The sequence below is a fragment of the Panthera tigris genome, chromosome E2 (assembly GCF_018350195.1).
Source record: "Panthera tigris isolate Pti1 chromosome E2, P.tigris_Pti1_mat1.1, whole genome shotgun sequence".
Classification (NCBI taxonomy): domain Eukaryota; kingdom Metazoa; phylum Chordata; class Mammalia; order Carnivora; family Felidae; genus Panthera; species Panthera tigris.
In genome coordinates, this window is record NC_056674.1 from 12985204 (window position 1) to 12997671 (window position 12468).

Sequence of the window (12468 nt, forward strand, 5' to 3'; positions counted from 1 at the left end):
ATAAATAAACTTAAAAAAATAAATTTAAGAAAAAGATAAATAACCCTATAGAAAAACAGACAAAAAAAACCCCCATAAAATAGGCATTTTACAAAAGAAGCACAGCCAATACTCCCATGAAAGGAAGCCCAGCCTGCTGAGTATTCGGGGAGACACAAATTCAGACTGCAGGGAGATGCCATTTTGCAGCCGCCAGACTGGCAAGAATTAAAAAGTCAGAAAAGTCGGAGGGATGCGGATCAAAAAGAATTCTTTACTTTGTCACTAGTAATGTATAACTGCTACCACCACTTTGGAAAACAATTTGGCATTGTCCCCTAAAGCTGAACAGACCTTACAGCCCAGCCATACCGCTCCTGGGTGTGTACCCAGGAAAAACACTTACACATAAGCATAAGGGGGCATGTAAAAGAATATCCATAAGCAGCCACTGCTGGATCAAAACACTGCAGGGGAGGGAGACGGGAATCCAAGGATGATTGACGACAAATGCATGGTGATACAGTAGGAGGTGATACACCAGTAAAAACGGAAGGACAAAAGCATACACTGGAATATTGGAAATATGGGGGTGCCTGTCTGGTTCAGTCATTGGAGTGTGAGACTCTTGATCTCAGGGTTATGAGTTCAAGCCCCACTTTGGACGTAGAGATTACTAAAAAGGCACACTTAAAAAAGTAAACTTGGGGAGGGCCTGAGTGGCTGTCGGTTAAGCGTCCGACTTTGACTCGGGTCATGTTCCTGCCGTTCGTGGGTTCGAGCCCCGCATCGGGCTCTGTGCTGACCGCTCAGAGCCTGGTTCCTTCTTTGGATTCTGTGTCTTCCTCTCTCTGCCCCTTCCCCGCTCACGTCCTCTCTCTCTGGCTGCTGGGCATGACATGGTCACTTTGGCAGTGATGCTCCCCACCCCCACCCATCCCCTGCTCACTTCACCGTGCACACTGCCCACCACGTGCCCCTCCCCCCCCCCACACACCTCCCATGTCTCCACAACCCTCATGGACCACAGGACAAAGCAGAAAGGCAACTCTGTGACTTTACTGGGTTATGGGAAGGGGTTTGTCCAGTCCAGCCAGACTGTCAGTCCCTGAAGGCAAGCAGAAGCCCTGAGAGGATGCCCCAAGCAGGACCCCGACTGGAGGGCTCGACACCAGCAATCTGGGCCTTCTCTAAGACGTTGAGGACCTCGGTCACTCTGATGCTCCCAATATGGTGAAAATCTGCTAAAAGTTTGTGATGTCCACGAGCACAGCCCATGAGGAGGAAGGTGGTATTGAGGAGCCCTGTAAGGAAGACAGAGCAGTTAGGGACACTTTCAAGATGCAAGTGCCCCACCCCTCCTTCCAGACACGCCTCACAAACCAGAACACCCGTTCTTCCACCAAAAACTTGGGTACCAGGCACCGTATTCCTTCCCCTTGGAATTCACGTGCCTGGTCCCCACAGCCCCAACCCCCTCTCAGTCCTCCAGCCCCTCTGAGAGATGAGAAGGCACTAACACAAGTTTCTCTTCTCTCACCTGCCTGAAATTTTAAGGTGGAACTGTAGCACTGAGAGGCGTCATAGGGGCAAGAATCAGTGGTGACAAAACTTGGGAGGCAGTCCTTAGAGTGTTCGCCCACACAGGTTGGGCAACCATGGGAAGAAAATGCTGTAGACCTCGGAGTGTTGGCCTTGAGTTTCACAAAAGGATCCAAGCTGGTGAGGTTGTTGCAGAGATATGACCGGCAGACGCGGCTGTAGGAGGCAACGGACAGTCCAGGCGGTGAAACGAGGTAAGAGACTTGCTGGGGGTAAGAGGAGGCTGGGCTGCAGCCCTTAAAACCCACAACTCCCCTTCTGGACCCTGAGGAGCAGATTAGAGAGCTCTGATCGGTGTCGTTGGTCGCACCCAGAGTTCCCCCTCCCACCTTGCACCCCGCTCTTCTGGCTCATTCTGTCCCATCACCAGCTGTGCTGAGGTGTTCAGCCGCACGGGGCTCAGGTCCCGGGGTCTCCATCTGTGTCTCCTCAACCCACCCTCCCCACAGGAGCCCCTCTGCTCCTCTCTCCCCTGTGTCCCTTCCTTTTCTCCTCTCCCAGATTGCCCCTCTCCTCCTGGGATCTGCCCACCTCCTTCCTGCCCTCTTATCCAGCCCACACCCCACCCCACTGGGTCCTGCCTCTCTCCTGCCAGGGTCTTGACATTGTTCCCAAAGATGTAATGGTGTAAATATTCAGAACTTGAGCCCAGAGCCACTTCCCTTCAGCTGTCTCGATGAATACCAGCGTCTCCTCACAGCCCTCACTCAGCTTACACACCATGCTCCTCATCAGAAGCCATTTCCAGTTATGGAGAGAAACAGCTCTGAAGAGCGAGGATGTTGCTTCGTAGCACAAAAGAGCCCCAGCCCCTAAGGAGAGAATGTCCTTCCAGTCGTGTGCCACTCACGTTGCTTTCTCAGCCCCCAAACTGCCAACCAAGATCTCAGCCTCCACAGATCCTGTCCCCCCGAGGAACCCAGATATCCTGCCCTCCGCCCCCTAGTTATGTGAATCCAGCCCCCCACCCTCTGGGGGCCCCCAAAGCATCTAGCCCTGCAGGACATACGAGGCAGAGTGGAGATGGCCCCTAGGAGGCAGAGCAGATGCACAGGGCTCAAGTGCTGGGGTCCCATGGTCCTGGGTCTGGGTCCCCGGATGCTAGAGGTCAATCTGGAACCAATTTCAATCCAGGTATCAATCAAGGTCAGTTCTAGTTAGCTTCTGAATCCTCTGTTCACTTGCCTCTGGGTCACTGTTTCGAGAGCATAAAGTTGATTGTCAGTTTTTGTGACATAGGCTCCCTGAGACCTTCAGGGACACAGGTCTTCCCATCTCCATAGTCTCCCCTCCAACCTGCCCCGAACCCACCACATTAGTTTCTCAAGTTATGACTCTCCCCTGCTTAGGTCTTCCCATTGGAGGCTGAGCAAAGATGCTGACTTAATCAGAGTCACTGTTTCACAGGCTGCTCTCCAGCCAGAGACAGTGAGACCAGAACAGCAAAGGTGTGTACGGAAGCTCACTGAAATACCACTAAATAGATTTGGGTTTGAAAAGGATATTTATAAGTATTCAGGAGTGAGTAATAATGAACCTAGTACATATCACACACACACACACACACACACACACACAAGTGCATGTAAAACCTGGTGAAACCTAATCAGGTCTACAGTCTAGTTAAGAGTGTTATACCAATGTCAATTTCACGTTTGCATCCTACAGTTCTAGAAGACGTCCCTGTGGGGAAGTGAGAGGAAGTATTTACGGGTTTACAACTTTTGCAACTTCTTGTGAGCCAATAATCATTTCAAAATCAACTGGGTTTTTTTTTTTTCAACTACAAGTCAAAATTTGGGACACAACTGAAGCAGTATTTAGAAGTAAATTTATAGTTTCAATACCTTTATCAGGAAACAGGATCGTTAAAAAATATGATCATGAGTTAACTTAAGAAGTTGTATAAGGAGCAACAAAGCATCCCCTGCTCCCCCCCCCAAAAAAAAAGGATAGAAATTAAGATAACGGCAGAAACCAGTGAATTAGAAAACAGCAGCAACAATAAAAATTATTGCAGGAAACTAACATTCTTTGACAAGATCCACAAGATAATTCTCCAGCAAATCTAATTAGGAGAAAAAGAGACGATGCAAATAAAATACAAAATGAAAAATAGGAAGTAACAGACAGGATGTTTTTAAAAAATAAAAGTATCATTAAGAACTCTACATTTATAAATTTGAAAACCGAGATGGAGTCGGAGTGCCTGGATGGCTCAGTCGGTAGATCACACGACTCTTGTCATTGGGATTGTGAGTTCGAGCCCCACGTTGGGTTAAGAGATTACTTAAAAAATAAAATAAAATCTTTAGAACACCCAGAGGAAGTGGATTAATTTTTAAAATAATATGAAATGTCAAGACTGGCATATGAAGAGTATACGCAATGCCTTAAAGCAATGAAAATGGCCAAGGATCTCTGGCAAATTGAAAAGAAAAAGAGAGTAACCCGAGTAGGAATATGGGCCAAGCATAGGAAGAGACAATTCTCAGAAGAGCAAACCAGAGAGGCTAAGAAGTACGTGAAGACACCCGAGCTTAACAATAACCAGAGAAATGCAGTCTATCAAACTGTACATCTATCAGGCTGGCAAAGAACCGGAAAGCCGGAAAAAGATTAAGTGTTGGCAGCAATGTGGGGATACAGGGACTTTTGTGTACTGCTGCTCGTGGGGTCGTTGGGAGGGGGACAGGACCTTCTTCTGGACCGTGAGGAATAAAGGAGTTGAGAGTTCTGATCGATGTTTCAGCCCCAAAGCAGTGTTGTGGGGAGGAGTCTGGCAATACTGAGTCAAATTAGGTTTACAAATACCCATTACTACTATATCCTAGGTATGACGTAATAAAGAGCTCCACCTTCATCTACAAAGGAATATATACAAGGATGCAGCATTATCAGGGAGATGGTGAGTCGAGAGCACTGTGGGCATCCCTCCCTGAGACTTAGTGAACACGCAACCTGCAGGGGATGCCAACCGTGGAATATCATGCAGCAATTAAAAGAAACTGATGAGATGTACACGTAATAGGTACGTGGATGGATCAAAAAAGCACAGTACTGATTATCTTACATAATAACACAATATCGCTTGCGTAAGCTAAAACCACATGCAGAGGGGCATTGGCTGCCCACACACTTTAAAAAACACACACACACACTTTAAAAAACACGTGCACATAAGACACTGCACATATTGCAAGCACACACGTGAACCAAAAGATACCCAGTAGCCACCTGAAGGGAGTGCCCACAGGAGGGTTAGGGGATGAAAGTGGAGAATGATGATTACTGGAAAAACTAACGAAAACAATGTAGGTGGTACAAAGTTCATAGGCTTTGGACTCAAAGGTAGAGCAAGGTTAGAATCTTTACCCCTGCACTGACTAGCTGTGCGATCTTGCGCAAGTTGTTGAACTCATCCATAAACTGGATTAATAATACCTCTCATAAGGTACGGTTGAAAATTAGTAAGATTATTAACATAAAGTGCCAGGCAAGAACTAAGCTTTCCATAAATGTCCATTCCCCGGTCTTTCCCTGTCTCTCCACTATCTAAAGGAACAAGGCCAACCTCACTAGCTGGCATTCAAGCCTCCCGCACCCCACATTCCCCACCCCAGACTGGCCCCAAACAATCTTTGCAACTTTGTCTAGTATGGCTCCCCTGCAACAGCAGTCCAGCTAGAGGTCACATCAGCAACACTTTTCTGTCCAGAATGCCTGGCATACAGGCTCTGTAACACAGGAGTCTGTGGCAAACAAAGGGACTAAGACTCACAGAAAAGATGGGACACAGGAAGGGGCAATGAAGGCTGATGAAGGAGCACACACAGGGGTTGGGCCAATCAGAAAAGATGGCACACACCAGCCTGGAATGCAAAACGACAGGACCCAAAAATCTGAGCACAGGTGGAGACACACTGAAAAAAGAGTGGAATGAAATCCTCAGGGAAAAAGGATGGAGAGGATAGAGAGGTAGTCAGAGGAGATACTATCCCTACAAAAGAGAAACCATGCAGAGGAGGAAGGGTAAATTGATGGACTGGAACCGTGCAAGGGAGTCAAGAGGTGCAGCAGAGAAAGCACAAGAGGAGAGGCAGGAAAATGAGGCCTGGGGCACAAAGATGTGGTTCTGGGGGCGGGGGGGGTGAGGGGGTGGGGGGGAAGGAGACAGGGCGGGATGCGCAGGGAGAAGGGGACAAAACAGAGGGTGGGAGGGAAATTGTGAGACACACCGAGAAGGCAGGCGATGATTACAGAGTGGAGCCCAGATGAAACTGATGAATTCTGGTGAAATCAGGGAGCGAGATGCACATGGGGGGGTGCGGGTGGGGGGTGGAGAGGGTGTCTATGTCTATGAAGACATAGAAAAACTACAGTAGGCGTCTCAGAAAGAAAGCGAAGGATGGGCGGGGGAGGTGGGGGTGGGGAACTGGGCCAGGCTATTTGGAAATTAAGAACGTGGAGGAAGGGGGCCCGAAAATCAGCAGGACAGACAGGCAGAGAGAAACTCCAAGAGAATGGGGAAAGTAGGAGTTAGGAAAATCAACACCGAAACGGACGGTAAGAGAGACACAGAAAGGGGTGGGATAAGGGAAGGAAGCGGGAAAATGACAGGAGGGGGAACACATAAAAAAGAGAAGGGTAGATCGGGAGTTGGGGCACAGGGAGAAAAGTGAAAGAAACACGAGCGTCCACACAGCGAAGAGGAAACGCCCTGTCGAAGCCAGGAACGCCAAAAGGAAGGCCGCACTGTGCAGCCTAGAGGGCGAGACTGCGCAAGCGCAGGCAGGTCCCAGTCAACGCCTGGGAATGGGACCCAGATAGCCGTTTCTTGGGGGGCAGGGCCAGCCTCATCCTGGGGGCAGTACTCGACGCCCCATTGGCCACCTCTCCGAAAAGGGGAATAACAATCCGGGAAGGCAAGCCACAAGGGGCGGGGGAATTGGGGGGGGGGGGGTGCCGAGACTCAACTCGACGCGCTATTGGCTGGCCTCACAGTCTGGCGCGGGGAGACGAGGCCTGGAGGTAAGGGGCGGGCCGTCAGTGCAGGATCTTGAAGCGCACTGGTCGCTTGCCTCGGTGGCGTGAGGCGACGCTTGACGCTCATTGGTCCTTGTGAGAAGGGGCGGGAAAACCGGCGCGAGCGCAGCCGTTCCTCACGCCGCTTCCTCACCGCGTCCTTTCGCGTCCTCCTGACTGAGTCCGACTTTGCTCGCTCGCTCGAGGCTGTGGTAACCGCGGGGCGAGGACGCGAACACGACCCCGCCCCTCCCTGCCCCTTCTCCGCCCTGTCTCTGGCGCTGGGCCCCCTCCCCCGCCTCCCCCTCGCGCTCCTCGCTCCCCTCTCCTCCCCTCCCCCACCTCACGGGGCCCCTCGGCGCGCTCCCCGTGCCCTGCCCTCTCCCTGGGACCCTGGAGCGAGGACAGGCCGAAGGCCCAGCTTCAGAAAGGGGGTGCACGCGGGCAGCAGGCGCTCGAGGCGGTGGTGCATGCGTGGAGGTGGGCTGGAGGGGGGGGGTGGTCCATGAGATCTGGTTGCTGGGAACGGTCAAAGGCGCCCCAAGCGCCGGGGCAGCGATCGCAGGGTTGGCGTCCGACTTTGGACGCCTGTGGGTGCAAGAGGGGACTCCGTGCCGGGAGGAGGGGGCCTGCGACCGAGATCAGGGCCTGGCACCTGGAAGGGGCTCAGTAAACGTTTGTGGAGTGGATGACAATCATTCCTGAAAGCGGGGGGGGGGGGGGGGGGGGGGGGCGCGAGGAATCTCTAAGAAGAAAGTAATCGCGGGGTGGGGTGGGATCAAGAGAGTGTTCTGATGTAAAAGGGGGGCAAGGCGAACGTTGCCTCGCAGGACATACGTGAGGCTGAGAATTGAACGGGGAGCACAAACATTTGCAGGAACTGGATAAATGCACGAGGGAAGAATGATAGTTGCCGAAGATGATGGCAGGAAACATCATCGGATCGGGGCAGTGGGGGGAAGGGGGTATAGAATCCCCGGGGGTGGGGGGGAGAGAAGGGGCCGTGAATGAGAATGAACGTGGGACTTGGGCACGGGGAAAGCACAGGCGAGCAGCATAGAGTACCGTTTGCGTTGAAGGAATATGTAAGAAGGGAGTGAGAAGAGGGGCGCCTGGCAAGACGGTGAGCCTTCTGGGAAGGAGGATGCTCGAGGAAGGCAGTGGGTGAAGAAGGGAGAAAGCTAGGGAGGAAGCAAGGTGAAAGCTGAGTCCACAGACGGGTAGCAATGGAAACCCCTTCAGGTGTGGCCTCCCAGGGGCAGGAGGGCTGGTGGGGAGAGGGCCCATGTGGCCACCCTGACCTTCCACTCCTGCCTCTAGATCCATGGAAGCCAAGGAAGTGCCTGCTCCCCACCACTGCGCCGCAGACTCTGCCACTGGGGATGAGCCCAGAGCCCTCCCGGGCACAGAGCTTATCCCCAGGAGAGCTGTCAGTCGCTCTCCAACCTGCGCCCGCTGCCGAAACCACGGCGTCACTGCGCACCTCAAGGGCCACAAGCGCCTGTGCCTCTTTCAGACTTGCGAGTGTCACAAATGTGTCCTCATCTTGTAAGTATGAAGGAGATCCAGGGAAGGGAAGATGATGGGCCTCATCTAAAGGGAGGCTAACTTTTGACTCGCAACCCCCATTTTAGGGAGCGCCGAAGAGTCATGGCTGCCCAGGTGGCCTTGCGTAGGCAACAGGAGGCACAGCTAAAGAGGCACCTGGCTCAGGGACTCATGAGGAGAGGGGCGGCCCCTCCTAAAGCTCCTAGCCGTGCCAAGAAGGGAGCCACTCGACCAGGGGTCCCCTGTGAGTGTCTGGCCAGGGATGGGGCAGGGTTTGGGGTGGAAAACAGTCCCAGACCTGCCATTGGATTAGTGTGTGACCTTGGGCAAAGCGTTTCTACTCTCTGGGCCTCAGTCTCTCCAACTTTAAAATGTGATCATTGGATCACATTTTATGTAGTATGTAGTGAGATCTGTGGATAGAAAAGTGTCACAGAGAGGGTCATGGGGAGATAAAAACTCAGTTTGCAGTTGGAGTGGGATGGGGGTCAGGAAAAAGGGCTCATCAAAACTCCCTCTGGTCCTTTATAGCTGGAAAGGAGAACATAGCACCCCAGCCTCAGACGCCCCATGGGGCAGTCCCACTGGCACTGACACCCCCTGGGAAGGTAAGGAGAACCTGGGCCGTGGGGGGAGTGACTCCTACACTAGCCCCTGCCCAGGCCCTTTCCTCTGTGCCCTCAACACTTGGGTTCTAGATTTAGCCCTGACTTGTAATATCAACTCCGGGCAAATCACTTCTCTTCTGTGGGCAAAAAATGAGAGAGTGGGATTTTACAGCCCTCCAAGTCTAAAGTTTTGAGGTCCTGCCCCCATCCTAGAACATACTCATTCTTTCCCCAGGCTTGTACCTGAATTCAACCTGTGCTCTCTGCCCTTGCAGGATAACTCCCAGGGGCCTCTGCTGCTCAGCCGTCCCCCAGAAGCCTTGCCTTTGTCCTGGACTCCAATGCCCCCAGGCCCTTGGGCTCCTGGACACTGGCTTCCTCCAGGCCTTTCCATGCCACCCCCAGTGGTGTACCGCTTGCTATGCCAAGAACCTACTGTCCCTCTGCATCCCTTTTCTGGTAAGACGAATTCAACATTCAACAGATGTTTAAATGCCATTGTACCACTGTATCAGAAAGAGAAGAGGACAGGGTAGGAAGGAAGCTAGAAGCCATGACCTTTAACCCCTGTACCCTCCTGCATTCTCTTACCCTCATTAGACTTTGACCCTGGCACTTCCCTCCGGCTGCCCACTCATGGACCCCGCCCAACCTGCCCAGGATCTTGCCCGATACTGATGGCTCCTCTTTCCAGAGAATCCCAAGGGCCCTCTGCCTTGCCCCGCACGTGAGTAGGGAGGGAAGAACACGCGTTTATCATATGCTTGACCCTGTTCTGGACGTCACAGTAGATGATATAGAAGATAAGGTCTTAGACCTTGTGAAGAGGAGCTCTCCTAGCTCTGCCATTGCCTTACTATGAACCTTTGTACAAGTATCTTTACTCTCCCTGAACCTGGTTTTCTATCAGGAAGTCGGAGACACAATTATTTTCTTTGTGGGTTGTCATGAGCATTAGTGATAATGTATGGAATGCACCTAGCACAAGCCCTGGCCTTGGACAAATAGGGGCCATTGAGTCCTTTTAAACAGATAAGATGGAGTCGAATTGCCCGCTGAAATGGGTGGGGCATGATGGTGAGAGCCTTAGAGGCCTGAGATAGAGGCCAGAGACCATTAGGGAAGGCTTCTTCAAGGGGTCCCAACCTGTTCCTCAAATTCCATGGGGATTGGGGAGGGAAACTAGACTCTAGTAGGGCAGGAACAGTCATCCCAGTCCCTCCCAATGTTTGGTATGTTTTTAAAAACTGACATCATTGATTTCCCATAATCGGCACAGTAGCGCTGGAGGAAAGAAGCTGGCAGATATTTTCATTTCATAGAAAACAAAGAAGGCCAAGCCAGGGGAAAGGACTTGCCCAAGTCCACAAAGCCTAATGACCCAGCAGGCACTCAGACTCCCAGATCAGCATATGGCAAAATCCTGCCCTTTCTCCCATGTGTACATGTCTGTCCATGTGTTTAATCCCCTTGGCATCTTCTCTTCTTCTTTCTAGATGCTCGACTCTGATACTCCAGCCCTGTGGCACCCCAGACCCTCTTCTGCTGCAGCCACAGGTCCTGGGACCAAAGTGGGATCCAGGACCCTGGGAGGAAGTTGAGCCAGGGGAAGGAAACATGGGGGTTAGTGAAGTAACCAGGGGCTGAGAGAGCACTTGGAGGGTGGGCAGAAGTGGGGGTTCCCAGTCTGTTTCTCTCCCTTTCTTTTGCAGGCGCCTGCAGCCTCTCGCCTAGCCTGGACCTCTGCCCCCTCAGAGCGGCAGCTGCAGCGGGAGGCAGCTGAGGCTCTTGTGGGTCTGAAAGATTCTTCCCAGGCTCCCCGCCTGACCTCTTCTGTTCCTCCCAACCCTGCCTGGATCTCCCTGCTCCACCCCTGTGGCCCACCAGGTAACCTGTTCCCTGAAAGGAGACAATGGGATAGAGATATTGGGAAATGGAGGTACCAGAATTAAGTAGGGACTAACCAAGGAGATCAGGGGGGTCAGCAGGTTGAACATCTTCAGACTCAGGCCCCAAGCTTCTCAACCTAGCTCCTGGAATTGCAGTTGAGAGTTGTTCAGTGGATTAGTTTTATTAGTTTCGTGCTCAAAAGCAAATGTCCAGTGCCCTGATGTCAAGGAAAATGAGGCCCTGAGAGAGGCAGGGACTTGCCCAAGGGCGTGCGGCAAGACAGTGGCAGACTCCAGCCCAAGGCTCACTCTCTAGACCTATGCTGCCTGCTGTTGTCTCGAGAGGGCTGAAGAAGTAACAAGGGTCTGGCCTGGAAGGAGATCTGATCACTGCCTTCAAGGAGCTTCCGTTTTACTTGGGGAAACTGGATGCCTTCACAAAGCTCAGTGACAGAGCAGATGGCTCAGTTGGTAGAGCGTCCGACTCTTGATCTCGGGGTCATGAGTTCAAGCCCCATGTTGGGTATAGAGATCACTTAAATAAGTAAAACTTAAAATCAGTGACAAACCTGGAAAGAACTAGAAAAATCTTGAGGAATGAGACTTACGGGGACAGAGAGGGAAGGCTGAAGATCTTCCTGTCCAAAATGTTGAATTAGGCATGGGTACGAGTGAGGAAACCTGCATGGAAGAACTGCTGGAATGAAGGAGATGAAGCTGGAGAGACTTCTGATCATGGAGGTGTGGCATGCCAGGCTTAGGCTAGAGCAGCCACTGTGCATGAAGGGGAGCCAGGGTATGTTTCTGAGCTAGGCAGGGACATATTTAGATACCCTGAGCTTTGAAAGACAAGTCTGGTGGCTTGATGGAGGGATTGAGAGACAAGGTGGGAAAATCGGGGAGGAGGAAGTGTTTGCGATGAGCCAGGTGAACAAGGATGAGGCCTGGATTGGGTGGGGTAGAAAGAGGGGATTGCTGGGAAAGGAAATGGATGTGACTTAGTCCCACCCCCTTCCTTCTTGCTTATAGCTCCTGCTGGAGGAAGAGGATTCCAGCCTGTTGGCCCCTCTCTCCGCCCCAGCCCAGCCCCCTCCGTAGCGCTGCATATTGGGCATCTGGGCTCCATCTCCCTCCTAAGCTAGAAGCCCAGAGGTTGAGACCTCACTTGAGCAAGGGGCAAGAGCCTGCAGTCACCGCATATTTGGTATTTTGCCTCTGGATTTATGCATGGAATATAATATAGTGCGAGCTTCCGGCTTTTTTTTTTTTTTTTAAGCTTTATTGTGCTTTGTTAGCTTTTGGTTCCTTTTGTAGTGTGGGTATTTCCTTGACTGAAAGTGGATATCCTCTTACCCACTTGGGTCCGGGGACCTTTTTAAATACCCAACAAAGTGAGAGTTACGCAATTTAAGCTAACAAGTATCTAAATAGGTTTTTGCATGAGTTCATGTTCCAGAATATTTGACATGTGATTCTGTACGTGCTTGTGCACTTATGTCTGTCTCCATGCGTGCAAAAACAGGAGGGTATTTTCATTTTGTGTCTACGTTTGGCTGAGTAACCGAAAAATAAACCTTTGTTGTTTTACGCCACTGAGACTTAGGGAGTGTTTGTTGCCAAAGCCTAACCTAGTCTATTCTCATTGACATAAAGGACTTGTTCAGTTCACTTTTCAAATTGAAAATAGTTATCCAGTAACTACCATAAATAAATACAAAGTTGGATTTCTTATTATGGCTCGATAAGACAGATTGTTAGAGGGAGATGGGAGATTCAGTGACTCAACAATTAAGTGTCTGCCCTGTGCCGGGCATAGA

At 51.4% G+C, this 12468-nt stretch overlaps 2 protein-coding genes across 22 annotated transcripts; one reads left to right on the plus strand and one right to left on the minus strand.

The window, feature by feature from the left end:
- Positions 1-1018: 1018 nt before the first annotated feature.
- On the minus strand, positions 1019-6780 carry LYPD4 (LY6/PLAUR domain containing 4). 7 transcript variants are annotated; one of them, XM_042969478.1, is made up of 6 exons: positions 5820-6500; positions 3429-3508; positions 2591-2776; positions 2244-2393; positions 1520-1846; positions 1019-1283 (listed from the first exon to the last, which is right to left on the minus strand). In XM_042969478.1, the coding sequence occupies exons 3-6, from the start codon at positions 2655-2657 to the stop codon at positions 1081-1083; spliced, it is 747 nt and encodes a 248-aa protein (XP_042825412.1). In that variant the 5' UTR covers positions 2658-2776; positions 3429-3508; positions 5820-6500; the 3' UTR covers positions 1019-1080. The 7 variants fall into 7 exon arrangements, with proteins under 7 accessions (XP_042825412.1, XP_042825408.1, XP_042825414.1 ...); XM_042969474.1 differs by lacking the exon at positions 3429-3508 and adding an exon at positions 5363-5453; XM_042969480.1 differs by lacking the exons at positions 3429-3508; positions 5820-6500 and adding an exon at positions 6761-6780.
- DMRTC2 (DMRT like family C2) lies at positions 1687-12243 on the plus strand. Of its 15 annotated transcripts, none has more exons than XM_042969472.1 (10): positions 1690-1775; positions 2931-3029; positions 4416-4489; positions 7927-8154; positions 8686-8762; positions 9038-9221; positions 9363-9489; positions 10259-10385; positions 10475-10649; positions 11681-12243. In XM_042969472.1, the coding sequence occupies exons 3-10, from the start codon at positions 4468-4470 to the stop codon at positions 11791-11793; spliced, it is 1053 nt and encodes a 350-aa protein (XP_042825406.1). In that variant the 5' UTR covers positions 1690-1775; positions 2931-3029; positions 4416-4467; the 3' UTR covers positions 11794-12243. The 15 variants fall into 15 exon arrangements, with proteins under 15 accessions (XP_042825398.1, XP_042825406.1, XP_042825399.1 ...); XM_042969465.1 differs by lacking the exon at positions 4416-4489 and adding an exon at positions 8241-8398; XM_042969464.1 differs by lacking the exons at positions 2931-3029; positions 4416-4489 and adding an exon at positions 8241-8398 and having other exon boundaries at positions 1687-1775.
- Positions 12244-12468: the final 225 nt, after the last annotated feature.

What these genes read in the sequence shown, in the direction of transcription:
- LYPD4 (XM_042969480.1), bottom strand. Translation starts at nt 2,657, where the DNA reads ATGGGACCCCAGCACTTGAGCCCTGTGCATCTGCTCTGCCTCCTAGGG. An exon ending in GGCCATCTCCACTCTGCCTC is followed by an intron (nt 2,394 to 2,590) that starts GTATGTCCTGCA and finishes TTCTCTCCTTAG; the next exon opens with GGGCTGGGGCTCTTTTGTGC. An exon ending in ATTCATCGAGACAGCTGAAG is followed by an intron (nt 1,847 to 2,243) that starts GGAAGTGGCTCT and finishes TCTGCTCCTCAG; the next exon opens with GGTCCAGAAGGGGAGTTGTG.
- DMRTC2 (XM_042969459.1), top strand. Translation starts at nt 4,593, where the DNA reads ATGAGATGTACACGTAATAG. An exon ending in ATGAGATGTACACGTAATAG is followed by an intron (nt 4,613 to 7,926) that starts GTACGTGGATGG and finishes TCCTGCCTCTAG; the next exon opens with ATCCATGGAAGCCAAGGAAG. An exon ending in CAGGGGAAGGAAACATGGGG is followed by an intron (nt 10,386 to 10,474) that starts GTTAGTGAAGTA and finishes TTTCTTTTGCAG; the next exon opens with GCGCCTGCAGCCTCTCGCCT.